Here is a 27,988-nt window from a genome sequence, read left to right as displayed (position 1 = left end):
GTGTCTCATTCACCCTATTCACTAGATTTAGCTCCATGTGGCTTCTTCCTGTTCCCCAACTTGAAACTTTGACATGCTGGGAAGAAATTTTCATCAAATGAGGAACGGATAGTTGCAGTCAACGAGTATTTTGCAGAAGTTTATATAACCTATTTTTCCGATGTTATGAAAGAGCTGGAGCATAACAGAACCAAGTGTATATCCCTCAACAGAGACTGAAGAAATAAGATGAGTTTTTTACGAAACAAACTTTTTTCCTTCTTCTTTGCCCTCTTATCAAACCATCCTTTTATTATTTTGTGAGTTAGAGGAAAATACCTTACCTGAAAAAGCCTGTAAATATGAGGCTGGTTTGGTTAAGTCTGGTAAAAAAGCAAGAAAAAAATGTTTATGAAACATACAACTCACTTTACTTCCCTACATAAACTCCTTTGAGGAATACATACTTGGTCCAGTGATCCTCTGGCTTTTTCACCCCACTGGAAAAAATAGGTTCTGTCAAACTCTGCAAAATACTCATTGACTGCAACTAACAGTTACCCATTTAATGAAACTTTCTTCCCAGCAAACCAAAGTTTCAAGTTAGGGAACAAGAAATAGTCATTTGGGGCTATGTCTGGTGAATAGGGTTTAAGAGTGCAGGATGTTCCATTATCTTTGTGAAAGAGCACTTTTTTCCCTGCCAACCTTAGTCTTTTTTCAGCCAAAACAAGTTTCTAAGAACACAAAAATGAAGCACAATGGTGTCCCATATATGGTTCTGCCTTTTTCCAAGTAATCTGTACGCATTATTCCTCGAGAATCCCAAAAAACAGTGGCCCTTAGCTTACCAGCTCACAAAGTGGTCTTTGCCTTCTTTGATGCATTTTCACCAGCCTTTGTCCATTGTTTTGACTCTGGTGTGTAAGGATGTATCCTGGTTTCATCAACAGTCACAAATCAGCACAAAAAGTCTTGTGCATTGTGATTAAATATCACCAAACACCATGCTGAAATGTTGGGCCGACTGCACTTTTGGTCAACTGTGAGTAATCGGGGCGCCCACTTCGCAGACAGCTTCTTTGTAGCTAGTTCTCTATGCACGATTTCATGCACTTGGTCAGCAAGGTGATTAAGTCTCAGAAAACTTATGAATTTTTGATCTGTGGTCGTGTATTATCACACTATGGACTGTCAATGGTTTCTTTGTTAAGACCTCAAATGGACAGCCAGAGTGCACTTCATTTTTGGGACTTGTCAAACCACTTTTAAATTCATTAATCCACAAATAAATGGTCTTCAATTAAGGTGCAGAGTTCAAGTGAACTTTATCCAATTCTGTTTTGATGTGTGGGGCAGTCCAACTCTTCAAATGAAAATGTTTAATAACAGCACAGAATTCAGGTTTCTTCATTTTCAATTTGACACACTGACCAGTTCAGATGGTATCACAAGAATAAACTGTACACCGTAAATTGTTAAAATTCTCTATATTATCTTTGGAATAATCAAGCTTACCAACCATGAAGGCACAACAAAAATGTTCTATTCTTTCACAGAAATTTACCAGACTTAACACAAAGAAAGTGTAGTGGGTGCAACAGCAGTTACCTAGCTAGCTTCCTTGCTCGTTTTGTTGGCAATTTTCAGTGAGCTGTGATGTCAAAGCACACACCTTTTCTGTAGGAACATGAGAACATGGTGACCCTTTGACTCGTCTTAAAAGTTATGTTAAAGAAAGGCAAACATACAGAGTGTCCAGAAAAGGACTCCCTGATTTCAAAATTAAATATCTCGAAAACAAAGATCGATAGAGGAATGCAGTTGTTTATTGTGAAAGCTGTAAGAAGTTTATACAGCAGTTTGAAATAATAGTTACAAAAGCTGCTAACAGATGGCGCTGTAATCACCATACGTAATGCCTAGTATAAATATGATCCGAAGCCCAGAGCGATCAGTTCCACTATTGAAATGTGAAAGGAGGTTAGCGTACCAAAGGAAGAGATTAAAACCATGTACTCCATTGAACTACGCGTTTTTCTGGTGCTAGAGTACCACAGGTTAGAAGAGAGTCCTACGGCAACAAGGCAAAGTTTTCAATCACAATTTAATGTTCCAAAAGGACCCGATGCAAAAACCATTCGTACGCTCTTCGCAAAATTTCAACGAACAGGCAGCGTAACTGATGATCTAGTGAGGCATGTTGGCCGCAAGCAAACCATAGTTACGCTTGAAAATATCGCCACAGTTTCTGGAATTATTCAGCGAAATCCAATGTCATCCGTCCGTAGAATTGCATCTGAAACTGGTTTGAAGCGTTCCAGCACGCAGAAAATACTGAGAAAGAGCCTACACACGTTTCCATTCAAAATTCAAACGCACCAGGCCATACCCGTACGAACTGTGCAACAAAGGGTTGCCTTTGCTAATCAGATGCTAACAATGATTGATAGTGAAGGATTTGATGTTGGCTGCATCTGGTTTACAGAAGAAGCACACTTCCATCTGAATGGATACGTGAATAAGCAGAACTGGCGATTTTGGGGTTCCCAAAAGCCATATTGGTGTGAAGAGAAACACCTGTATTCTCCTAAAGTTACTGTGTGGGCTGCAGTATGCAGCAGAGGCATTATTGGCCCTTTTTTCACTCGAGAAACTGTCACTGGTGCATGTTAAATTGCAATTTTGGAACAATTTGTCGCCACACAGCAAGCGTTAGAGGATCGACCAGGTACTGAATGGTTTATGCAAGATGGAGCCCGACAAAATCGGACCGAACAAGTGTTTTGCTTTCTTGAGGAATTCTTCGGGAATCGAGTCATTGCTTTGGAATATCCCAAATTTACTGGTGCAGGCATGGATTGGCCTCCATATTCGCCGGATTTGACTCCCTGTGACTCTTTTTTGTGGGGCACAGTGAAAGACATGGTCTACCCGAAGCATCCTGCCATGCTGGACGAGCTCGAATCAGCGATCTCTGTGGCATGTGAATCCATTTCGGTTGAGACACTATGAAATATGATGGCAAATTTCATTCTACGTTTGCGCCACCTCTGTAGTGCCAATGGTGAACATTTTGAAAACATTGTGATGTGATTGTTTGCAAAGATTGTTTTCATACGATTATTTCACTTATGTATGCTGATATGAGCTGTACAGCGTACAGCGCCATCTGTTAGCAGCTTTTGTAACTATTATTTCAATCTGCTGTATAAATTTCTTACAGCTTTCACAATAAACATACCGTTTACTGCATTCCTCTATCGATCTTTGTTTTCGAGATATTTAATTTTGAAATCAGGGAGTCCTTTTCTGGACACCCTGTATGTTTATAGTTTTTGTAGACTTAGAGAAGCCTTTCAGAATGTTGATTTGTATACAATCCTTGGGATTCTAAAGGTAGCAGAGGTTTTTTTTAAAAAAAAAACAGCACCCAGGAGTGAAACATTATCTGCACATTTAACAGAAAGCAGAATGTAATGAAAAGAGTCAAATGGCACGAAAGGGAATCAGCAAGACTGAAGTGAGGTAGGGTTGTAGAAAGACAAACTTGTTAACATCTAAAATTAATTCAAGTGTTAGAAAACCTTTTCTGAGGGTGTCTGACTGCAATGTAGCTTTGTACGGAAATGAAACATGAACAATAAGAATTTCGAACAAGAAGAGAAATTAGTTAAGTGGATTGATAACTAATGAGTTGGTACTGAACAGAATTAGGAAAAAGAAATTTTGCAGTACAACTTGGCTAAAACAAAGGCTTAGTTGATAGAACACATTCCGAGGCATTGAAGAAGTGTCAATTTGGTACTACAGGCAAGTATATGGGTTAAAAATTGCAGAGGGAGACCATGGGATGAATTAAGTAAGCAGGTTCATATGGATATAGGTCACAGTAGTTATTTGCAGGTGATGAGGCTTGCACAGAATAAACAGACACAGGGAGCCTGCATGAAAGCAGCCTTCAGACAGAAGATCATGATGACAAAACAATACATGCAAAGCTGCTTTATTTGTTCTGTTGCATGCAGTAAGGTAACAGCTGTGTCCCTCAGATTGCCCAACTCCACTTTCTTCTTTAAGTGAGTTATGTAATACACAATATAAACCTGTTTGCACCCAAAAGATAATTTTTACATGGAAACCGTAAGTAATTAATCAGTTTCACTGATCTCTGACATTTATACCTAAACGCAATGTAACTGGACACTGACCCCTAACAAAATAATTTTGGCCTAGTACTGGCCATTAACGAGTGCTGTTACGATGAACAAGAAGACTAAAACGACGGCAACCCTCACTATTTTGATACTACCCGAGTGACATGTCACTGTGGGATCACATTTATCCTCCTCATAGATAATTATCCATATTATAACCCTTCTGAAGTCGTAACCACATACAATGTTGACTGCACCGTCTCATCAGTAATCACTACCTACAATAAATCTCCTCAAATACAGCAAGCATTTCTATGTTAACTCAACCCACGACACCGTCTCTACACAAATTGCAGTTCCACCCTTCGCACCACTAATGTTCACACAAAATCTTCATACATTGGTTTTCTTGTTTCAGAAATAAATTAATGGCTTATTGCTATAAAAGTTGTAGATAAGCCTTTATTTATCATTGGGTCCCCACCCACCACAGCCTCCAATTTCTAAAAGATTGTTACTCAAAATTTTAAGAAACATTACAAACCTTGTTTTTCAACTCGTTAAATGTAATGTAAGCGCATTCCAATCCCTCCCCCCCCCCCCCCCCTCCCCCAATTTAAGCCACTAGTCTAAAGGTCTTAATCTGTTTAATGTAAATAACAAAATAAAACAAACCTTGAAAATGAACATAATACCTCAATTTACTTTTTATTTAGAATATATCATACTATTAATATCATTCAGATCTGTCACTTTACATTAATTTATGAACAATCATAAAAACACAATAGATTCTAAGCATCATTAAAAATCCTCCTTTCTTTTCCACAGGAGAGACCACAGAGAATTAATTTGGATGGTTGAAGCTACTGACATCAGAAAGTCAGCTCTGCCCCATTACTTCATTATGTTGGGGTATGTGATGTCAAATTTAATAGTGGCATTACACTAGAACACTGAAGTAATTACTTTGCTTCTATATTGTTTTAAGGCATGAAGGTGGTTGTGACAGATTGACATGTAGTGTAGTGGTGACCGAGACAGTGAAGCCAAGAAATGTGATGTCATGCGAACGATTAATTCTGGTAATGGTAGATGTCATTCATATTTAATTTCTATGAATGGTTATGTCTGCCATTCTGATAATGTCACATGTCAAAGTGGATGAGTAGCACTGGCAGGTTCACTATTTCCAAAGAATCTAGCCTATCAATAAAATTTGCTATCTTCTCTAACGTGGGTTATAAACCCACAACAATTTTTCACGTAATACCTCGCTCCACAGGAAATTTCAGGATGATGTTCTGCCGGGAAGCTAATAGTAGTACCTTTTATCAACTAGCATAGAAATAACAAACCAGATTTTCTGCAATTTAAGATAGTTGGTTCTGTTGATAAGAGAGTATACAAACTTCCGTTAACAATTTCTCGACAGTAATATTATCGAACTTTCACATACGAACATTAATATTTAAATAATTCTCTAGACTGTAAACAGCAAACTAAGTTCTGCTTTACGTGAATTACAAAAAACTACTAAAAAAAGTTTTTGTTTCATCGAGAGAGAGAGAGAGAGAGAGAGAGAGAGAGAGAGAGAGAGAGAGAGAGAGAGAGAGAGATTAAAACATTCTGCACTCGATATTAGGTTTCCACTAGCTTATGAATTACACTCACATTTCTTAGGAACAATGTTACACATAAAGAAACTGAATTATTACCTATGTCAACAGCATCAATGCTGAAGTTCTGCAGTGTTTGGGTGACATCATTAATAGCATCATCATCAATTTCAAGCCTAGATTCATCAGACTTTGAGGCCTTATCCACTATTGCAAGTGCTTCTTCTGCAGCTGCAGCAAATATTGGGCAATGCTGCTGTTGGTCCGACAACAGACCAGACAGATCTGTGTGCTCCATACCGGGTTGTGGCAGTATCTGTAAATTAAAATTAAAATAAACTGTCATTTGAACCTGTAGTTGCAGTATTTTATTGAACATGTTAAAGAGTTAGCATTAAGAGAAATTTTTGTAATACCAAATTACACCTTTAACCAACAATCTGTTTCTAAATACATACTATGGTTCAATAAAACATTTACAGTTTATATTTCCTTACCTGTTGTTGTAAGGTACGTAGCTGTTGCTGATGCTTTTGTTGCAACACCTGGTTTAGTTGCTGGGGAGTTGTTGGCACCATGCCAGGATCTAACTGTGTCAACTGCACCATTACATGAGGTGCCAACAATGAGGTTGGTTGCAGACTGTTCTTCAATATGGAGTGTGGCGATAGCGGCGGCTGCGGCTGCTGCTGCTGCTGCTGCTGCTGCTGCTGTGACTGCTGCTGCTGTTGTTGTGACTGCTGCTGCTGCTGCTGCTGCTGCTGCTGCTGCTGCTCATGCAGTGCTTGTTCAGCCTGACAACATTTCAGAATTGTTCGATATATGTAAAACTGTGTCTTAACAGATGGATTACTTCATCACAAACTCAAATGAGAATGTAGAACATAAAATTTGGCCCACATGCCGCTTACGTTTATGCAACTGAACAAATAAATTTTAATACCTATAAAAATACACAGTCTGGAACATGGATGTTAGCAGCAACTGTGAGTACTTTCACTTGATAAAATAAACAGCCAACCAGTTGCCAGAAGTTTAAATAAACAAACTTGACTTAGGTTTCGAGACTACGAGTATCATCTTCTGAAGCATATGCCATGATCTAAAAAATTATAACAAAGACAAATAATAATTTTTAGCTAACAATTATGGCGTAAAGTAACAAATTCCCAATTGGAAAATGAAATCGCCACCTATACTGGTTACATTAAAACATGATACACTGATCATGAGCTAACCCACTCAAGGCACATGGAGTAACTGTAATTACAATGTCCACTGGAACTTAAAAACTGAGAAAGATATTGCTATCGATCAATGGTAAATGTCTAACTAAACCCATGGCACCTATTTACAGCACTTACGTAAACTACCATATAGTGTGCCACATACTGCAAACTGATGCTATAATGAAAAACTCAATTAGGTAAAATCTTATCTTTCTCTACATCACCATACTGCCATAAAGAAAATAATCTCCATTACTACCTGTATAAAACAGTGTATCAGTACTGTAGAAGTAACAAGAAATTAAAATGAAAATCAAAGAAGTATCAGTCTTAAATGTGCTAGTTACTACATTCTTATATAACACAGAGGTAATAAGAAATCTGTAGTACTGCAAGAAATAAATCATTACATTAGTTGTTTTTCTCATCAGTGATGTCTTAATATTTTCTGTTAGTATCACATGAGGGCCTTACTCTTTGATACTCTAGTTGACCAAATGAGGGCATTGCTATATACTTTCTGTCATGTCTTATTCACTGCTGCATTGCTACATATTTTTTGTAAAGTTGCATTCAGAGATTTAATTTCTTCAACTGCTGTAGATAGGTGATACAGGATTAGTTAAGACATTTGCCTCCGTTCAATATCCATACCTATCTCCCTTTTACAATTTCAATGGACATTTCATTGTTAGTTACTGCGTGTAACGTGGCTGGTTCGTTCGTGGTTCTTATAACGTGTTTTAATGTAACCAATGTCAGTAATTATTTCATTTTCCAATTGGAAATTTGTCACATACACCACAATTGCTAGTCAGAAACTGTCGTTTTCTTCATTACAATTCTTTAGGTAACAGTGTTTATATCTGAAGAAAATGCTGAAAGTGGTATCACAACACAGGTCAAGTTTAAATAAGTAAACTTCTGGAACTAGTTGCCTTTTTATTTTATCAACCGATCCACAAAAAATACATTATTGCTAAAAAAGTTTACTTTCATATACTGTGCCAGATCGCTATAAATAATTGTGTGTGTGAGGGGGGGGGGGGGGGGGGGCATCGAGTGCGCGCACACACACCACGATGTATTTAATGAAGAGCGTAATTTTCTCCAAAGCTGTAGCAATTATTGTAGAAAATGCCTGTGATTGTAGCTGCAGAACTTGTCAATGATAACAGTGATACAGCGTACTATCAACATCCGTCATTCATCTGGCGTGACAACAAATGCTACGCAAAAACTACCTAACAGAGAGCCCAGGCACATTAAGGGATTTTCAGCTTCCTTGTGTGACTTGTTTGCAACAAATGGAGAAACAACTATATTACTGCACCCATTATGACCACACCAGTTTGTTTAGGGACATGCTGAAATGTACTGTTACAGAGTTTTATTGAATGAATATTGGGCTATACCATACTGACAGCCACTACAATGTCAACAAGTAATAGTGACACCCACCACTACTTCAGGAATATGATCAACAACCATTTAATTTTTGGTTTTCAGCACACAATGTTTAACCCCTTATACACTGGACTACTGCATACGGGTCACTCCATAATAGCTAGCAGCAGCAGCAGCAGCAGTCTTAGTAGTTGTAGTAGTAGTAGTAGTAGTAGTAGTAAAGATCATTGTTCACGAGGCAACTTACTGCAGGGACTAAGTAAGACACTGAGCAAGTATTCTATATATTGTTCAACAGCAATAACAAAGAATTTTTGTATAATAATTGTCATCATTACGATCATTCTAAAGGGGAAAAAAGGAACTACTCTTGTAGCACTGCCTTGGAAATATAACAATATTAAGACACAGATGTTCAAACATACCACGTACAAACAAATAATCCATGCCAACAAATAATCCATGCCATCAAATAATCCATGTACCCTAATTTTAAGGGGAGAAAATCACTTTAATTTGTGCTTTATTTACAAAAACATTATTCTGACATAATGATTCCATTCATCATAACTACCAGAAGAGTACTGTCATCACTATCTTCCCACAGATCGCCGTCCTTGGCCCCATCCAATCAATTTGTGATACCATATTTTCAAAGGATTTTTTTTCAACAGTGGTTGCAGAATGGAGTCCAATGCTCATTTCAACCACTCACAAATACGGGACAAATCTGGCTGCCTCATTTTCCACTTGCACGACAGATTTAAGGTCTCCACGGATAACGATCAAGTCAGTTTCCTCTTTTTGTAACTTGCCTCACACTTCCTCAGTTGTATGTCATGAAAGCTGTCCAGGACCAATATGTTATGTAACTTCAGTAATGCACCAGAGCAATGCGTCAAACGTGTCACCCAGTCACCCGTAATGTAACTGTCCATCCATCCATTCAGATTCACTCTCACCAATATGCCTTTCACTGGTGTTTTTAGGATAGTTTTGTTTTAAATATCATTTAAGGTGGTATCTTATGTCCGTTGCCAATAACACTCAACATCACTACACCCCTTTGCTCCTAATTTCTGCCAAGTGTTCACAGTGTTGTCAAGTGGCATTTCAAAATAGTGTTTACAGCGCAAATTTACCACGTAGCGATGAAAATTCACTTGTCTTTCCTCGTAATCACATGGAAGCTGTTGAGTGATGAGGGTTTTCCTCCGGAAGTCAATTCCATTTTGACTAAAAAATGGTGACAGCCAGTCCCCCAGCATTTGTCAAAGTCACTTTTTTTTTGTCAGTTGGTCACATTGTACTTTCTTCCCACTGCAAATTTTCAATGTTGTCTGCTTCTCTAATAATTTTAAGTTCTTCTTTAGCTGTGTACATGTGATAACAATAACTTGTAGCCATAATTAACACTTAGTTAACACTTCACTTCAAACGTGCTACTGACATGTCACAGACTAAGGCCACAACAAAGTTATAATGGGCTCTATTGTTGAGCAGAGCAGTACCAACCTTATTACTATTAATCCACACACCCAATTTTACATCCTTAAATTCGGGGAAAAAATAAGCACGGGAAGAAATGAAGACTAGCTAAGAAATGTATACAGACAGAACTGATCAAAAATTCTTCTAGGTACTCAGGTAGGTGCATTACCAGTTATATACCTAAAAATCTATCCAACATTATGAGAAACTTCTTGGGGATTATTTAGTGAAAACAGTATCTCCCTCTAAAAATGTCTTCTCTCTATGGAGGATGGCTATCATTGTGGTTCGTCTGTTTTTTGACTTGGCTGATCTGAACAGTTGTACGGAAGTACATCCAAACCACTCTCAAGAGTCTGTAGCCAAAAAGTCCGTCGTTTACTTATTGATCTTTACCCTACAACAGTTTTCTCAATTCTCGGTCTTAGACTATTGTATCTTTCTCCTCTGATGATACATCCGAAATATCTTAGTATTCTGGTTTTGATCATATTCCCAATTCCTTATCCTCACCTTATAATGTTTCAATGGTAATTATGCCCATGATATTTTCCACTCATTGCTACAACCACATTCTGAATGGCTTATTTTGACACTGTTGTCTTATTAATTGTCCATGGCTGCATTCCATACTAGAGTACTCTGACTACATCACATTTAATCATTTGGAATCTTAGTTGCAAGTTCAAATACCAGTGGTAAAAAACAATCTGATCTTAAGAAGTCAACTCTAGCTTTTTCAATTTTTCTATTAATGCATGGCCCAGACTGAGTTTACCACTGACCCAAGGACTCCTAGATTTGTGTTTCGATGACTTTTCAATGGGCATGCTATTAACAGTGACATCTGATGAGATCTTTGAAGTTCTGATAATAATCATGGATTTAGTTGTGCCAAAATTCGTTTTGAGGCCCAAAGCATTGCTGACTAATTTCTTGAAATAGTGTCTGCACTTTTTTACATTTTCTACAAATACTAGTGTGCCATCAGCATAGCATTAGTTGATCACTTTACAACAGTCCTTTATACCTATTTCTACATCTGATATATACTTTGAACAATAACTAAACAGGAATGGGAACAGAACACAGCCTTTTCTTACTTCTCGCAACATCTATGATTCTCCATTGCGGCTGATAATAGTGGTCTGTTGCCACTTTTATAAGTTTTTAATTATTCTAATATCCTGCCAGGCTATTTTACTTTCTCCCAATAGGTTCACCAATTTATCATGTCACACTTTGTCAAAAGCCTTTTCATAATCAATTAACCCCAACACACACATCTTGCTTCAGATCTAGGCATTTTTGTAAAAAATAATAATAATAATAATGTTCACGGCAAATAAGGCTTTTCTCGTACCCATAACATTATGGAAAACAAACTGATTTTCACTCATATTGCATTCTAGGTTTTTTTTGTATATCCGACTGTACGATTTCCACAAAAAAAATGTTTAAAATGTGTGACATTAAGCTTATTACTTATGTTCAGAACATTTTTTAGGATAAACTTTTTTTGGTATAATTACAAAAGCACATTTTAGACAATCCATTGTAATGTGTCCTGTTCCATATACAGTATTATATAGATCGTCAATTAACTGTTGTAGGTAATTTTCTATCAGTTTTGGGGGTTTCACTGGCATGTTATCTGGACCACGTGACTTCCCCACTTTTGTACATTTTAGTGCATATTCAATTCCAGCTTCAGGGTTGCCACACGTTTCCCCAAGTGAAATTTCCTGATATATCCCTGATTCCCAGAAAAGTTTTAGCATTTTTCCCTGACAAATTCTGAAATCTCAGGGGAACTTAAGACGTAAGTTCACAATCTGTCTTTACCCTTATGGTACAAGATACAATAGCGCAAACGAGGAAATATCTAAGAAACATTTGCAAGTAGATGGTGTTCCGTGATGTGAGCAAAAATCTTAAGTACTAAAATCAAACTCGTTTGTAATGAACTGTTTTCAGATGGAGAAAGCAAGCCAAATGGTGTACGAGTTTCATTAAGACCAATGAAAACGAAGCAAATTTGGTGACAAAAATATGCATTTCTCAGAAGAAAGTAGGCCTCTTGGGAAGTGTATAAGGCGGAGAAGAACTGTGTAAATCAACACTGAAGACGACTGCCAATAAAATTTAGGCTCTATTATGTTCGTTATTGTCAGTTATTATCTGCTGTTTTATATCTACTGCGCAATTTTTCTTTCGAGAAATATATGAATACACAGCATACAAACCGCCAGTGACTAACAATTTTCGTCTTCTTACTGTCTATACTTTCTAACATATAAACTACTTTTGGAGTGCTAAAATGTACTAGAACAAATAAAAGTCTATAAAACGCCACACTGTACAACGTACTTGCAGTGGGCAGTCACAATTCCTGAAATCCATCACCCGTGGGCCCATGGCCTCTACCCTGCTGCTGAGGAGCATCACAGTCCTGGGTCTATGGGGAAACCATGAAAATCCGTTGCATTATACCACACACAAACAGACCCAACCTGTGGGCAGATTGGTGAGACTAGATGCGACGGACAGGGCCTGCACGTTAGTGGGAACCGATTGTCTGCAGATCAATGGGCCCAGGCCCAATCCATTACAGATACCAGCAGAAACAACCTCCAGTTTTGGCCCGTTGCAGAATTCACTCGTGTGGCCATCTATTCACAAGCACAGGCAGCATGTTGATGAAATGAGACCACGGTGACCAATCCATGTAACAGGTAACTTGTTTAAATAATCTGAGAATCAATAATAATGAAGATAGGTATCAACTCTCCATGAAGATGATTGCTGAGCCGCAAATAGACACATAGAAAAGAATCACACTCTCACAACTAAATTTTCAGCCATAGCTTTTGTCAGAAAATGAGAGCACACACCTTAACAGTCAGTCAGACAACCCAGGCACACATAACCACTATCTCTGGCTGCTGCATCTACATTCTCTGAGAATCAGACCCAAACAAACCACTCCTGATGCCTCCCTGCCTCTCGTCGGCAGCTGCTGTGTACCAGCAAAAAGTGGTGCCAGCACTGACTGCAAGCTGAGAGGAGTAGTAGGAAGGGAAGAAACACCAGGTTTTTTTTTTTTTTTTTTTTTTTTTTTTAATTTCCCTGATGTGTTTGAAATTCCCTGATTTTCAGAACCTGTGGCAACCCTGACTTTCAGTAATGGGTGGAAAACATTAATGTTATTTCCTTTTTCAGCTTTTGTCTGTGTTCCAAGTTCTTATATGTATTCTTCCGATACAAGTTTCTATGACGTATCGAGGATCAGGTTTCCTTGTTTATCTTTGATTAAACTGTGATATTTTCTTCTTGACATTCCGTAGCTCCTTCAATATTTTTGTGGACTCCAAAGATTTTTTTTTTTTTTAATTTTTTTGATCAAGCTCTTATTTCTTCACATTTCTCTTTCAATAATTTTCCTTAGCCTGAATTATCTTCGATGTCATCTGCTGATGATCTACTTTCTATTTTTCTTTGTTAAGTACTTCATATTTCCCCCTTTCATCCATCAGACAGAATCTCATGTCGGCCATTTTTGTTTTACAGTTTATTTTGTATTGTTGGTGTCCCCTTTGCTAGCTAGAAGTAGTCTTTTTTTACTGTTTTCCAAGCAACAACAACACTGTTCCCTTTTTCTCTTTGAGTTAGTTCTGCTTTTATACAATATTTCACTTCTTTTTCGATTGTCTTTTCTTTCCGTAATTCTGCATTAATTCATTCAACTGAATTTTCTTTCTCAGTTATTAAATCTTCACCACAACACTAAGCACAGAATTAAATCAGAAATTACCCAAGTTTTTACTATCAGGCAACATTCGCCCAGTTTCATTTCTGAAGTCATTCCTTGTCAGATTCTAAAGATACGATTTGTGATAAGGCACTTAACAGCAACAATGCACAGTGGGGTATGTTACAGCTAGCAGAATTCAGTGATTTTGAAACTGCATTTAAGTTTAGGCACTGGCGTAGGAAGCTCAAAAGAACTTTTAGGATCAAAACCTTGTAACAACAGTTCATGAAATGGATTTAGAGATTTTGTAGCCTGGCATTTGAACAAAGCAAAATATCCAGATGATCCTACACACTGATTGGATGTTACCATTAGCTGATTACAAAGACGTAGAAGGGACGATGTTAGGAAAGGATGGGTAAAAGTGGACGACTTATTGGAATACCTAGATCAGGTGCGTATCGTGGAAAGGCAAACAAAAAGATGGCACACAGACGACAACTATTATAATCATTCAGGGAATAGATACAGAAATGGGAACAATAACAGAAATTATCACAATAGCACATTTAATAGTTTTTGGACATCCATCCTACTGCATGGACGATGGACTTCAGCTGATGATACATATGAGAAAAAGTACCACCACAGCTGTATCTTGATAATGACTGTCTCACACCCCTAGTTTCAGCGGCACATTATCACCATACTCAGGCCCCACCACTGCCAAAAAAGTATTAGATTTCCTTGGCGCATTTGTTGTGGAATCCTCATTACCAGTACATGTGGGCTAGCTTTCCTCAGGAGTCTCTACTCGGCACCGTGTCCTCCCCAATGGCATTGGAGACAACACAGAGTCAAGTAGAGACTCCTGTGGAAAGCTACCCCACATGTACTGGTGGTAATGTGTTGCCGAAACTAGTCATGTGAGACAAAGTCATTTTCAAGATACAGCTGTTCCGATACTTTTTCTCATACGTTTTAATAGTATTGCGACCACAGAGAGGAAAAACTAACACACTTCCAGGGGGAGGCACCGTCCTCTGGAGCAATACAAAATTAACGGCAACTAAATTTCTTCTAGCTTAATTAGATATGATTCCAACCAAGTTTAACAGGGTGTCTTATTACATGAAGATAACAAACAAATGAAGGAATATATGGAAACTGAAATTAATGTGCATTGTGAGTAATTTAACTGTTTAAGTTATTTTAGATTTTAGTAGTGATATCAGTGGTAGATTACTACCTCTTACAGTGAAATAATTTGTTGGATGCTTTCCCTTGGTTACCAGTTATGGGAATACAGATAACAGGGGTAAGAGTTACGACAGGCAAACCAGTACACACACAATTGTCTTAAGTTTACATTAAACACATACACGTTTCAACACGCAATGTTAGTAAGAGATGATTTACTCGTACCTATGATTTTAGGAATACACTGGTTGCTGAACAATAAAATATCATTAAACTTCCAATGCAGGATGGCCAGATTAGGATTCACTTTAATGACAGAAGCCGTGCCAGAACTGGATGACAGGAACCAATCAGACACAGATTTGGAACAACTGAATGGAACAGACATAACTGACAACAAACTAATCAAAGAATATGGGTATTAATGAGAAGAATATGATTTCTTTATTATGTAGACATATAAAAGTATTTTCAACAAGCCCAGACTTTATTAAAGACTTATTTTGTAGGTTTAAGATTAAGCCACAAAATCCATTTTATGTTACACACTACTCCAAACTAATATCAGTGAAGCCATCAGTACAAAAAGAAATACAACATTACAATGGATCATCATAGATTACAATAATACCTTAATAGATGTTCAAAAACCAGATGGCAATGCACTTATAGTGTTGGATGCATGAACTGTAAATGAATTAACAGAACCAGAAACAGAGAGGCCCTCTATAATAGACAAACTGCTTTAGAAATTTGAAGGAGTGAAGTATATCAGCACAATGGACCTGACTGATGGTTACTGGCAGACTGCCTTACACGAAGACACGGAAGTATACAGCATTCCTGTTTGAAAGAGTTCATATCAGTTCGAAGTGTTACCATTCAGTCTAAACATACCAGTCTCCATTTTTGTAAGTGGTATTGAACCACGGACCTTGCCGTTGCTGGGGATGCTTGCGCGCCTCAACGATACAGATAGCCGTACCGTAGGTGCAACCACAACGGAGGGGTATCAGTTGAGAGGCCAGACAAACGTGTGGTTCCTGAAGAGGGGGCAGCAGCCTTTTCAGTAGTTGCAGTAGCAACAGTCTGGATGATTGACTGATCTGGCCTTGTAACTAACCAAAATGGCCTTGCTGTCCTGGTACTGCGAACTGCTGAAAGCAAGGGGAAACTACAGCCGTAATTTTTCCCGAGGGCATGAAGCTTTACCGTATGATTAAATAATGATGATAGCGTCCTCTTGGGTAAAATATTCCGGAGGTAAAATAGTCCCCCATTCGGATCTCCGGGCGGGGACTACTCAAGAGGACATAATTATCAGCAGAACGAAAACTGGCGTTCTACGGATCTGAGCATGGAATGTCAGATCCCTTAATCGGGCAAGTAGGTTAGAAAATTTAAAAAGGGAAATGGATAGGTTAAAGTTAGGTACGGTGGGAATTAGTGAAGTTCGGTAGCAGGAGGAACAAGACTTTTGGTCAGGTGAATACAGGGTTATAAATACAAAATCAAATAGGGGTAAAGCAGGAGTAGGTTTAATAATGAATAAAAAAATAGGAGTAAAGGTAAGCTACTACAAACAGCATAGTGAATGCATTATTGTGGCCAAGATAGACACGAAGCCCACGCCTACTACAGTAGTACAAGTTTATATGCCAACTAGCTCTCCAGATGAAGAAATTGATGAAATGTATGATGAGATAAAAGAAATTATTCAGGTAGTGAAGGGATGCAAAAATTTAATAGTCATGGGTGACTGGAATTCGGGAGTAGGAAAAGGGAGAGAAGGAAACATAGTAGGTGAATATGGATTGGGGCTAAGAAATGAAAGACGAAGCCGCCTGGTAGAATTTTGCACAGAGCATAACTTAATCATAGCTAACACTTGGTTCAAGAATCATGAAAGAAGGTTGTATACATGGAAGAACCCTGGAGATACTAAAAGGTATCAGATAGATCATATAATGGAAAGACAGAGATTTAGGAACCAGGTTTTAAATTGTAAGACATTTCCAGGGGCAGATGTGGACTGACCACAATCTATTGGTTGTGAGTTGTAGATTAAAACTGAAGAAACTGCAAAAAGGTGGGAATTTAAGGAGATGGGACCTGGATAAACTGAAAGAACCAGAGGTTGTACAGAGTTTCAGGGAAAGCATAAGGGAACAACTGACAGGAATGGGGGAATGAAATACAGTAGAAGAAGAATGGGTAGCTTTGAGGGATGCAATAGTGAAGGCAGCAGAGGATCAAATAGGTAAAAAGACAAGGGCTAGTAGAAACACTTGGGTAACAGAAGAAATATTGAATTTAATTAATGAAAGGAGAAAATTTAAAAACGCAGTAAATGAAGCAGGCAAAAAGGAATACAAACATCTCAAAAATGAGATCGACAGGAAGTGCAAAATGGCTAAGCAGGGATGGCTAGAGGACAAATGTAAGGATGTAGAGGCTTATCTTACTAGGGGTAAGATAGATACTGCCTACAGGAAAGTTAAAGAGACCTTTGGAGAAAGGAGAACCACTTGCATGAAGATCAAGAGTTTTGATGGAAACCCAGTTCTAAGCAAAGAAGGGTAAGCAGAAAGGTGGAAGGAGTATATAGAGGGTCTATACAAGGGCAATGTACTTGAGGACAATATTATGGAAATGGAAGAGGATGTAGATGAAGATGAAATGGGAGATATGATACTGCGTGAAGAGTTTGACAAAGCACTGAAAGACCTGAGTCGAAACAAGGCCCTGGGAGTAGAAAACATTCCATTAGAACTACTGACAGCCTTGGGAGAGCCAGTCCTGACAAAACTCTACCATCTGGTGAGCAATATGTATGAGACAGGCGAAATACCCTCAGATTCTAAGAAGAATATAATAATTTCAATCCCAAAGAAAGCAGGTGTTGACAGATGTGAAAATTACCGAACTATCAGTTTAATAAGTCACAGCTGCAAAATACTAACGCGAATTTTTTTCAGACGAATGGAAAACTGGTAGAAGCCAACCTCAGGGAAAATCAGTTTGGATTCCGTAGAAATGTTGGAACACGTGATGCAATACTGACCCTACAACTTATCTTAGAAGAAAGATTAAGGAGAGGCAAACCTACGGTTCTAGCATTTGTAGACTTAGAGAAAGCTTTTGACAATGTTGATTGGAATACTCTCTTTCAAATTCTGAAGGTGGCAGGGGTAAAATACAGGGAGCGAAAGGGTATTTACAATTTGTACAGAAATCAGATGGCAGTCATACGAGTCAAGGGCTATGAAAGGGAAGCAATGGTTGGGAAGGGAGAAAGACAGGTTGTAGCCTATCCCCGATGTTATTCAATCTGTATATTGAGCAAGCAATAAAGGAAAGAAAGGAAAAGTTCGGAGTAGGTACTAAAATCCATGGAGAAGAAATAAAAACTTTGAGGTTCGTCGATGACATTGTAATTCTGTCAGAGACAGCAGTTGGAAGAGCAGTTGAACGGAATGGACAGTGTCTTGAAAGGAGGGTGTAAGATGAACATCAACAAGAGCAAAACGCCAATAATGGAATGTAGTCGAATTAAGTCGGGTGATGCAGAGGGAATTAGATTAGGAAATGAGACACTTAAAGTAGTAAAGGAGTTTTGCTATTTGGGGAGCAAAATAACTGATGATGGTCGAAGTAGAGAGGATATAAAATGTAGACTGGCAATGGCAAGGAAAGCGTTTCTGAAGAAGAAAAATTTGTTAACATCGAGTAGTGATTTAAATGTCAGGAAGTCGTTTCTGAAAGTATTTGTACGGAGTGTAGCCATGTATGGAAGTGAAACATGGACGATTAATAGTTTAGACAAGAAGAGAATAGAAACTTTTGAAATGTGGTGCTACAGAAGAATGCTGAAGATTAGATGGGTAGATCACATAACTAATGAGGAGGTATTTAATAGAATTGGGGAGAAGAGGAGCTTGTGGCACAACTTGACTAGAAGAAGGGATCGGTTGGTAGGACATGTTCTGAGGCATCAAGGGATCACCAATTTAGTATTGGAGGGCAGTGTGGAGGGTAAAAATTGTAGGGGGAGACCAAGAGATGAATACACTACGCAGATTCAGACGGATGTAGGCTGCAGTAGGTACTGGGAGATGAAGAAGCTTGTACAGGATAGAGTAGCATGAAGAGCTGCATCAAACCAGTCTCAGGTCTGAAGACCACAACAACAACATTGTGTGTCGACCACTGGAAATTGTATGCAGGAATATTGCTTCATAGGAAACAACTCACAGAGAAGGGGCTGAGGAGGGACAATGTATACGAGGTGCGACAATAGAGTAATGAGACTGATGTGAAAGAATGGTGCTTACCATTTTAGTCACGTTTACTGTTGTCTCCTTCAAAGTAGTTCACTTCTGATTGCACACACTTTCCAGCACTTCTGCCATTGACGATAACATTTCTGGAACTCATCTTCTGTAATATCCTCCAAGACCCTCACCACAGCTTTTTGGACATCTTGTGTTGTTTGAAAATGATGCCTCTTGATTGCAGTTTTCACTCTTGGAAATAGAAAAAATTCGCACGGAGCAATATCTGATGAATAAGGTGGCTGTGGTAGTACTGAAATTTGTTTTGAGGTTAAAAATTGCTGTACTGACAGAGCAGTATGGGATGGCACATTATTGTGATGCAGAATCCAATTATCAGCGATGTTGGCACGGACACAAAGAACTCTTTTACGAAGTCTTCCTAAAATTTCTTTGTAGTAACATTGGTTAACTGTTTGTCCAGGAGGCACCCACTCTTTCTAAACAATTCCCTTGGAATTGAAGCACACAAGCATGTATTTCACTTTTTCCTTTGACATGCGTGCTCTTTTGGTCTGGGTGATCACTTTGAGCACCATTGCTAACATTGGCGATTTGTCTCTGGATCGTACTGAAAAAAATGAACTTTCATCACCAGTGATAGTATGGCTCAACAATTCTGGATTGGTTTCCATTTGTGCGAACATATCGACTGCCACATTTTTCCGTGTTTCTCGCTGTTGTGGCGTGAGATTTTTGGGGACCATTTTGGTACAAATCTTTCTCGTACCAAGATCTTCAGTTATTAGGCGAACCGTTTCTAGATTGATGTTCAGTTCTTCTGCAACCATTTTCACAGATAATCTTCAATCAGATTGTACGAGTTCACGCACCCGGGCTAAGTTGACATCCGTCCGTGAGGTTGATGGTCATCCACTGCAATCTTCAACACTCTTTCTGCTTTCACGAAAAATTTTATGCCACCGAAAAACTTGAGCTCTTGACATAACCTCCTGTCCAAAAGCCTTCTGAAGCTTACTGTAAGTTGTCGTTGCGTTTTCACCCAATTTAACCCAAAAAGAAACTGCATACCACAGCGCAATATTCTGCGGTTCCATTTCCGTGACGAGAGAGAGACAAACACGTGTTAACTTATTACAGCACAACCTCACGACTGAGCAGTTGCGTCGATGTGCTGCTTGGACTACAAGCAGCTTATAGACCAAGGTCAAAGACATTGTGCCCACGCAAGCCTGCAGGATTGCCACATCTTGCAAAGAAAATAAGTCTCATTACTTTATTGTTGCACCTCGTATATTTGTGGTATTGGAATTCTTGGTCAAACTAGTAAAATTATACCCATTAAGGAAGTCAACATATCATGTTATAATGAAATTATGCGATCATTTTAAAAATGTGGGCAAATCGAAAAATTTGCTGTCGTACAATGGAACACAGTTTCTAGCTGAAACGTTTAAAGAATTTTTGGCATGGGAAAGTGTGAACCACATCTTAAATTCAAAGTCTCACATTCAAAGTAATCCAGCAGAATAGGTCATCCATGAACTTGGCAGGCTTTGTCAGACTAAATGTGCAAACAGACATTCGAAATGGACAGACATCATGATACAATTTGAAAAAGTACTAAATGAGTTCCCACATTCAGTTACAAAGTTTTTCTCAATGTAAATAGTTGTAGAGCGAATAGGAGGCTTGCTCCTGAAGGGGATTGAATGGGCAATGGGGGATGTCATTCACAACAGTTACTGAGCAATGATGTGAATAATTTGCTAATAAAGGAGGCTGAAATGAGGAAAAAGAGATGGGAGGAGGGAACACCCATACAGTTTATGGTGTGAAAACTAGTTTCAGTTAAGAACCATAAAAAGAGAGAAATTACAAGCAAAATATCACCCTTTGTATGAGGGACCATTCTTAATAACTAAACACCATAAGCAAAAGGCAGCTGTATTAACTAACCCAGAGACAGGAAAGCACAAATGTACGTACAGTGTTCAGGACTTAAGATCATTCATCTGTGAATAAGAGAAAAGCAATAATAATCCACAATTTCAAAATTATCTAGTATAATTAATATACTACAAAACTCAGAAATTTATTGCTGGTAGGACATACTTAGTGCTCAGCTGGATCAAAAGATTGTGCAAGATCATAAATATTCTTGTGTTGTGCAGTGTGGTAGTGTAAGAGGAAAGATAGCCATGGGGAAGAGAGAATCTGTAATATTGTCACCATTGAAAGGCTACAAAGAAGGAGTATGTTGTGACAGGAGTCCCTGGGAAGGGGACAGCATGTGGTGTTTGCTAACAATATTGAAGTTGCTAAGGTGGGTGTTCGTAGGCAACTTTCAAATGTTATGTTGTGTTGTGTTGGCAAGTAAACTACTATTTTAAAGTTTGGTTTAAAGGACTGGTGTATCCAAAAGTAATGATTGGGTGTAAGTTGAGGTGTACATGGAGACAACACTTGAGAGAGAAGCTGTCTGCTGTATTCAAAATGTTTGAACCTGTCATTCTTGTGGGAAAAATACTGAAGATGTGGATGGTGGTGTGCTGCGTAAAAGTAAATAGTAATATAATAGAGGGAAACATTCCATCTGGGAAAAAAAATATATATAAAAAACAAAGATGCTGTGACTTACCAAACGAGAAAGCACTGGTAGATAGACACAATAAAAAAACACACATACACACACACAAATTTCAGGCTTTCGCAACCCAAGGTTGCTTCATCAGGAAATAGGGATGAAGCAACCTTGGGTTGTGAAATTTTTGTGTGTGTGTGTGTGTGTGTGTGTGTGTGTGTGTGTGTGTGTGTGTGTGTGTTTTTACTGTGTATCTACCAGCACTTTCTCGTTTGGTAAGTCACAGCATCTTTGTTTCTATACAGTGACTTACCAAACGAGAAAGTGCTGGTAGATAGACACAATAAAAACACACACACACACACACACACACACACACACACACACACACACACACACACACACACAGAGAGAGAGAGAGAGAGAGAGAGAGAGAGAGAGAGAGAGAGAGAGAGAGAGACAAGCAGACATATGTCTTAGGGTGAAGATGTGTATCCCTCAGTACAACCATTGTTCCTTAGGAAACCGCAGATCTTTTCCATATAGGCATCGACTGTATTGTCTCACAGTGGAATAAACGCATTAACAGTTTTGGAAATTATTTTTGAAATGAAATGTCATGTGGCTAGGACCTCCCAGCGGGTGGGCCGGTCGCCTGGTGCAAGTCCTTTTGGCTGATGCCACTTCGGCGACTTGCGTATCGAGGAGGATGAAATGATGATGCAGACAACACAATACCCAGTCCCAGAGCAGAGAAAATCTCCGACCCAGCCAGGAATCGAACCCAGGCCCCTCGCATGGCATTCTACCGCACTGGCCATTCAGCTATGGAGGCGGACATTTTTGAAATAAAGGATTTACTCACTTTTCCATCTGTTTCAACTTCATTTGACTGCACCTTATATAAATGTAGATGTAAATGTACACAACATTACTATCAAATTTCTCATTTTGTGCTTAAACTGTAATATGTGTGCTATATATTTTAAAAACATTAGATGAAGCACAATAGTTGTATATTACGAGTACATGCCTTGTGGTATAATGTAGTCTAATGAGACCAAACAGATCCAATGATTAAATCAAAGCCACATCAGATCTGAGAGTCTTGTTTAATAACATTGTGCAGATTGTGGTCCTATTACTAGAGTCATTAAAGCACAAACCTCAAGAATTCATGCCATATCTTACAAAATCTTAATTTTTCTTTACTGCGTATCCTGGGAGTACTTGAAATGAGAATCAACTCTCAGAAAACGTGAATTCGGTAACTTTGAAAGATTAAATGTAAGTCATTGGACTGATTTTATCAAACTGTGGGAAAATAAATTTTAAGGATTGTGTGTGTATACACCCCATAGGAATTCTTTTGAAAACTGTAGCATTGATTATGGTCATTTTTGTGGTCCACGTTATAAGGTGCTGAGAGGCAGAATGTGGCATGGGCCTACTGGCCTCTGAACCTTTGAACACAGTACACTCATCTGTCAACATTACTGTGACATTGTACTTCTTTCCAATTTCTTTTCAGCAGTGCATTCCTTTGCGATTCATTTTTATGGATGGCAACATGCAACTACATCGATTGGAACATGTTGAGGAGCTCTTGAAGTGAGAAGATATTCAGAAAATGGAATGGCATGCCTGTTCCCCCAACTTTAATCTCATCAAGCACATGTGGGATGCATTGTGGAGAAATACTGCAGCACATCCACATGCACTAACAGTCACCCAGTAGTTGTCAACCGTACTGATTGAGGAATGGAACGCACTCCACAATAACTCTTTACAACTTTGTGGACAGCATGGGAACATGTTGCAGACTATGTAATCCCATTTGTGCTAATCACACTCAAAACTAAGAACCATGTCCTCCCTTTTGCATTGTCTAGCAAACCATCTTGAATCATACTGACTTCTGTATAATTATTGTCTTTAAATTAAAGTGTCATTTCTATTTGTCTCATTGTGTACTACTTTTAGTTACATTCTGTACTATACTGTAGCAGCTTTCTGTATGTATAGTCCAAACTTCATTGAATTATGTTACTTGGCAGTGACCCAACATGGAAAAATTTCCTTCTTTCTTAAGTTTTGCATATCTCTCTCTCTCTCTCTCTCTCTCTCTCTCTCTCTCTCTCTCTCTCTCTTCTACAAGAGAAACGATCACAGACCAATACTCTGGAAATTAAAACAAATGAATGGTAACTTTCTGCAGTATGGTAGTTAAGTGGTCTTTTAGTCAGGCGTAATTTTTACAAACAGCAAAAATCACATCTCGTGGAATCGAGTTTATTTCATTGCAGGAAACACCTGATGAAAACACTGAGTAACTACATCAAAGTACTGTGTTGGGAAGACGCAGACTACCAGCAGTAACCTGATTCCACAAGGTGAAACCAAACCGTCGTGAAAGTCTAAGAAATCACAACAGCAAATATGACTTACTAAATAACTCGTGCGTTTACTTTAAAAAGGTTTGCAAAAAGCAAATGAACAATTTTATATTACATACCGTAGTTTGAAGTTGATGACTGAAGTTCATATTATGGAAATGAACATGTTTTTGTTGGGTGGTTGTCTGTGGCTGATGTTGGACTTGCTGCTGCTGCTGCTGCTGCAACTGCTGTTGCTGCTGCTGCAACTGTTGTTGTTGTGTCTGCTGCTGCTGCAGTAGTTGCTGCTGCTGCAGCTGCTGCTGCTGCTGCTGTATCTGTGGAGGTGGTGGTGGTGGAGGCTGCTGCTGCTGTTTTTGTTGTTGCTGCTGCTGCTGCATCATCTGCTGTTGCTGCTGGTGATGCTGCATAGCTGCTTGGTATGCCTGTTGCTGCTGCTTACGGAGGTTCTTCACTTCCTTCTTTGAGACAGGTTTTGCTTTAGGCCGGTCGCTTATGGCTGTGGACTGAAGAAGGCATAATTTTAATTTTCATCATGAGTATATTTCTAAAGCATTCTGAAATGTAACTACTCCTTTTGAATTAATGTAAAAGGATACTGAAGCTGTATTTCAGTCTGAAGCTACAACTAAATACTGTAGCTATACAATGTTCAGATATTAACTATATTACTTAACCTCCACATGAAAGCCAAGTAAGAGACTTTAATTTCACTATATCACCAGTATATAAAAATAAGGGGTTGTTACTACTACTATTATTATTATTATTATTATTATTTCCTTCACTTTCTCAGACGTTAAGTCCGGTTAAAAATGGAGTGACACGGACCTTGATGAAGCGTCACTTCCTTTTAACTGTACGGTATGTGTTATATTGCATTTAGGAACTTTCGGGTAATTGAACATGTATCAATAATTACGGATTTCTGTAGCTGTATATATATGTTTGGATGTAGCTGTATTGCATTGATGTACTGGTGGATATTGTGTGGTATGACTCCTGTAGTTGATAGTATAATTGGTATGATGTCAACTTTATCCTGATGCCACATGTCTTTGACTTCCTCAGCCAGTTGGATGTATTTTTCAATTTTTTCTCCTGTTTTCTTTTGTATATTTGTTGTATTGGGTATAGATATTTCGATTAGTTGTGTTAATTTCTTCTTTTTATTGGTGAGTATGATGTCAGGTTTGTTATGTGGCGTTGTTTTATCTGTTATAATGGTTCTGTTCCAGGATAATTTGTATTCATCATTCTCCAGTACATTTTGTGGTGTATACTTGTATGTAGGAACGTGTTGTTTTAAAAGTTTATGTTGTAAGGCAAGCTGTTGATGTATTATTTTTGCGACATTGTCATGTCTTCTGGGGTATTCTGTATTTGCTAGTATTGTACATCCGCTTGTGATGTGATCTACTGTTTCTATTTGTTGTTTGCAAAGTCTGCATTTATCTGTTGTGGTATTGGGATCTTTAATAATATGCTTGCTGTAAAATCTGGTGTTTATTGTTTGATCCTGTATTGCAACACGAATCCTTCCGTCTCACTGTATATACTGCCTTTTCTTAGCCATGTGTTGGATGCGTCTTGATCAATGTGTGGCTGTGTTGGATGATACGGGTGCTTGCCATGTAGTGTTTTCTTTTTCCAATTTACTTTCTTCATGTCTGTTGTTGTTATGTGATCTAAAGGGTTGTAGAAGTGGTTATGAAATTGCAGTGGTGTAGCCGATGTATTTATATGAGTGATTGCCTTGTGTATTTTGCTAGTTTCTGCTCGTTCTAGAAAGAATTTTCTTAAATTGTCTACCTGTCCATAATGTAGGTTTTTTATGTCGATAAATCCCCTTCCTCCTTCCTTTCTGCTTAATGTGAATCTTTCTGTTGCTGAATGTATGTGATGTATTCTATATTTGTGGCACTGTGATCGTGTAAGTGTATTGAGTGCTTCTAGGTCTGTGTACTCCATTTCACTATTCCAAATGAGTAGGTCAATATTGGTATAGCATAAGTATTTATAGCTTTTGTCTTGTTTCTTGCTGTCAATTCTGTTTTCAGTATTTTTGTTAGTCTTAGTCTATATTTTTCTTTTAGTTCTTCTTTAATATTTGTATTATCTATTCCTATCTTTTGTCTGTATCCTAGATATTTATAGGCATCTGTTTTTTCCATCGCTTCTATGGAGCCGCTGTGGTTATCAAATATGTAATCTTCTTGTTTAGTGTGTTTTTCCTTGATTATGCTATTTTTCTTACATTTGTCTGTTCCAAAAACCATATTTATATCATTGCTGAATACTTCTGTTATCTTTAGTAATTGGTTAAGTTGTTGATTTGTTTCTGCCAGTAGTTTTAGATCATCCATGTATAGCAAATGTGTGATTTTCTGTTGGTATGTTCCAGTAATATTGTATCCATAATTTGTATTGTTTACCATGTTGGATAGTGGGTTCAGAGCAAGACAGAACCAGAAAGGACTTAATGAGTCCTCTTGGTATATTCCACACTTAATCTGTATTGGCTGTGATGTGATATTATTTGAATTTGTTTGGATATTAAGTGTGGTTTTCCAATTTTTCATTACTATGTTTAGGAACTGTATCAATTTAGGATCTACTTTGTATATTTCCAATATTTTTAGTAACCATGAGTGGGGTACACTATCAAAAGCTTTTTGGTAATCAATGTATGCGTAGTGTAGTGACCTTTGTTTAGTTTTAGCTTGATATGTCACTTCTGCATCTATTATCAGTTGCTCTTTACATCCTCGTGCTCCTTTGCAGCAGCCTTTTTGTTCTTCACTTATAATTTTGTTCTGTGTTGTGTGTGTAGTTAATTTCTGTGTAATGACTGAAGTTAATATTTTGTATATTGTTGGTAGGCATGTTATGGGGCGATATTTAGCTGGGTTTGCTGTGTCTGCTTGATCTTGAGGTTTCAGATAAGTTATTCCACGTGTAAGTGTATCAGGGAATGTGTATGGGTCTGCAATGTAACTTAAATAATTTAGTTAAATGTGAATGTGTTGAGGTGAACTACTTTAGCCAGAAATTTGCTATTTTATCTTTTCCAGGGGCTTTCCAATTGTGCGTAGAATTAATTGCTCGGGTGACTTCATGTTGCAAAATTACCACTTCAGGCATTTGTGGTATCATCTTGTATGTGTCTGTTCCTGCTTGTATCCACCGTGCATGTCTGTTATGTTGTACCGGGTTTTACCATATGTTGCTCCACAAGTGTTCTATGTCTGTTATGTTTGGTGGATTGTCTATTTTAATGTGTGTGTTATCTATTGTCTGGTAAAATCTCTTTTGGTTTGTGTTGAGTGTTTGGTTTTGTTTCCTTCTATTTTCACTTTTTTTGTATCTTCTAAGTCGTTTGGCCAATGCTTGTAATTTCTGCTTCTTTTCATCTAATTGCTCTATTGCTTCTTGTTGTGAGATTTTACCTAACCTTTTTCGTTTTTTGTCTGATATTTCATTTCTTATAAATTGTGTTAGCTGTTCGATGTCTTTTCTAAGTTTTTTTATTCTGATCTGTAGCTTGTGTTGCCATGCTGGATTTGTGGGTTTCTTCTGTGTGTTGGTTTGTTCTCATCTCTGCCTAGTGTGTATATTTAGTGTAGTGAGTGCTCCTATATAAACCAGTAGTTTTAACTCTTCCATAGTTGTATTTTCATTTAATTTTGTTGTGTATGATTCTGTTGATAGTTGTTATTGTTGTTTCGACTTGTGGGTTATTTGGTGGTCTATGCAAGAATGGTCTAATGTCTGTATGTGTGCCTTTGTATTCTATATACGTCAGCTGAAATTTTTCTTGTGTATCTAACATGTGTGTCACTCCATGTTCTATTTGTGCTTGTTCTGGCGGCTGTCT

The 27,988-nt window shown here is 38.1% G+C and overlaps 1 protein-coding gene across 1 annotated transcript in view; it reads right to left on the bottom strand.

Annotated features, from left to right (window-relative positions):
* Positions 1–27,988, bottom strand: part of LOC124594193 (ankyrin repeat domain-containing protein 17) — a 256,867-nt gene that overhangs the window by 134,477 nt on the left and 94,402 nt on the right. Inside the window, exons 18-21 of the mRNA XM_047132555.1 lie at positions 24,402–24,617; positions 24,231–24,344; positions 6,253–6,549; positions 5,855–6,071 (exon numbers count right to left, since the gene is read on the bottom strand). Coding sequence (XP_046988511.1) covers positions 5,855–6,071; positions 6,253–6,549; positions 24,231–24,344; positions 24,402–24,617 — 844 coding nt within the window. The remainder of the gene's footprint in view (positions 1–5,854; positions 6,072–6,252; positions 6,550–24,230; positions 24,345–24,401; positions 24,618–27,988) is intronic.

This window comes from Schistocerca americana, chromosome 1, assembly GCF_021461395.2.
Source record: "Schistocerca americana isolate TAMUIC-IGC-003095 chromosome 1, iqSchAmer2.1, whole genome shotgun sequence".
NCBI classification, from domain to species: domain Eukaryota; kingdom Metazoa; phylum Arthropoda; class Insecta; order Orthoptera; family Acrididae; genus Schistocerca; species Schistocerca americana.
The sequence above is the reverse complement of the archived record's forward strand: the minus strand, read 5'-3'. Positions and strand labels throughout refer to the sequence as shown.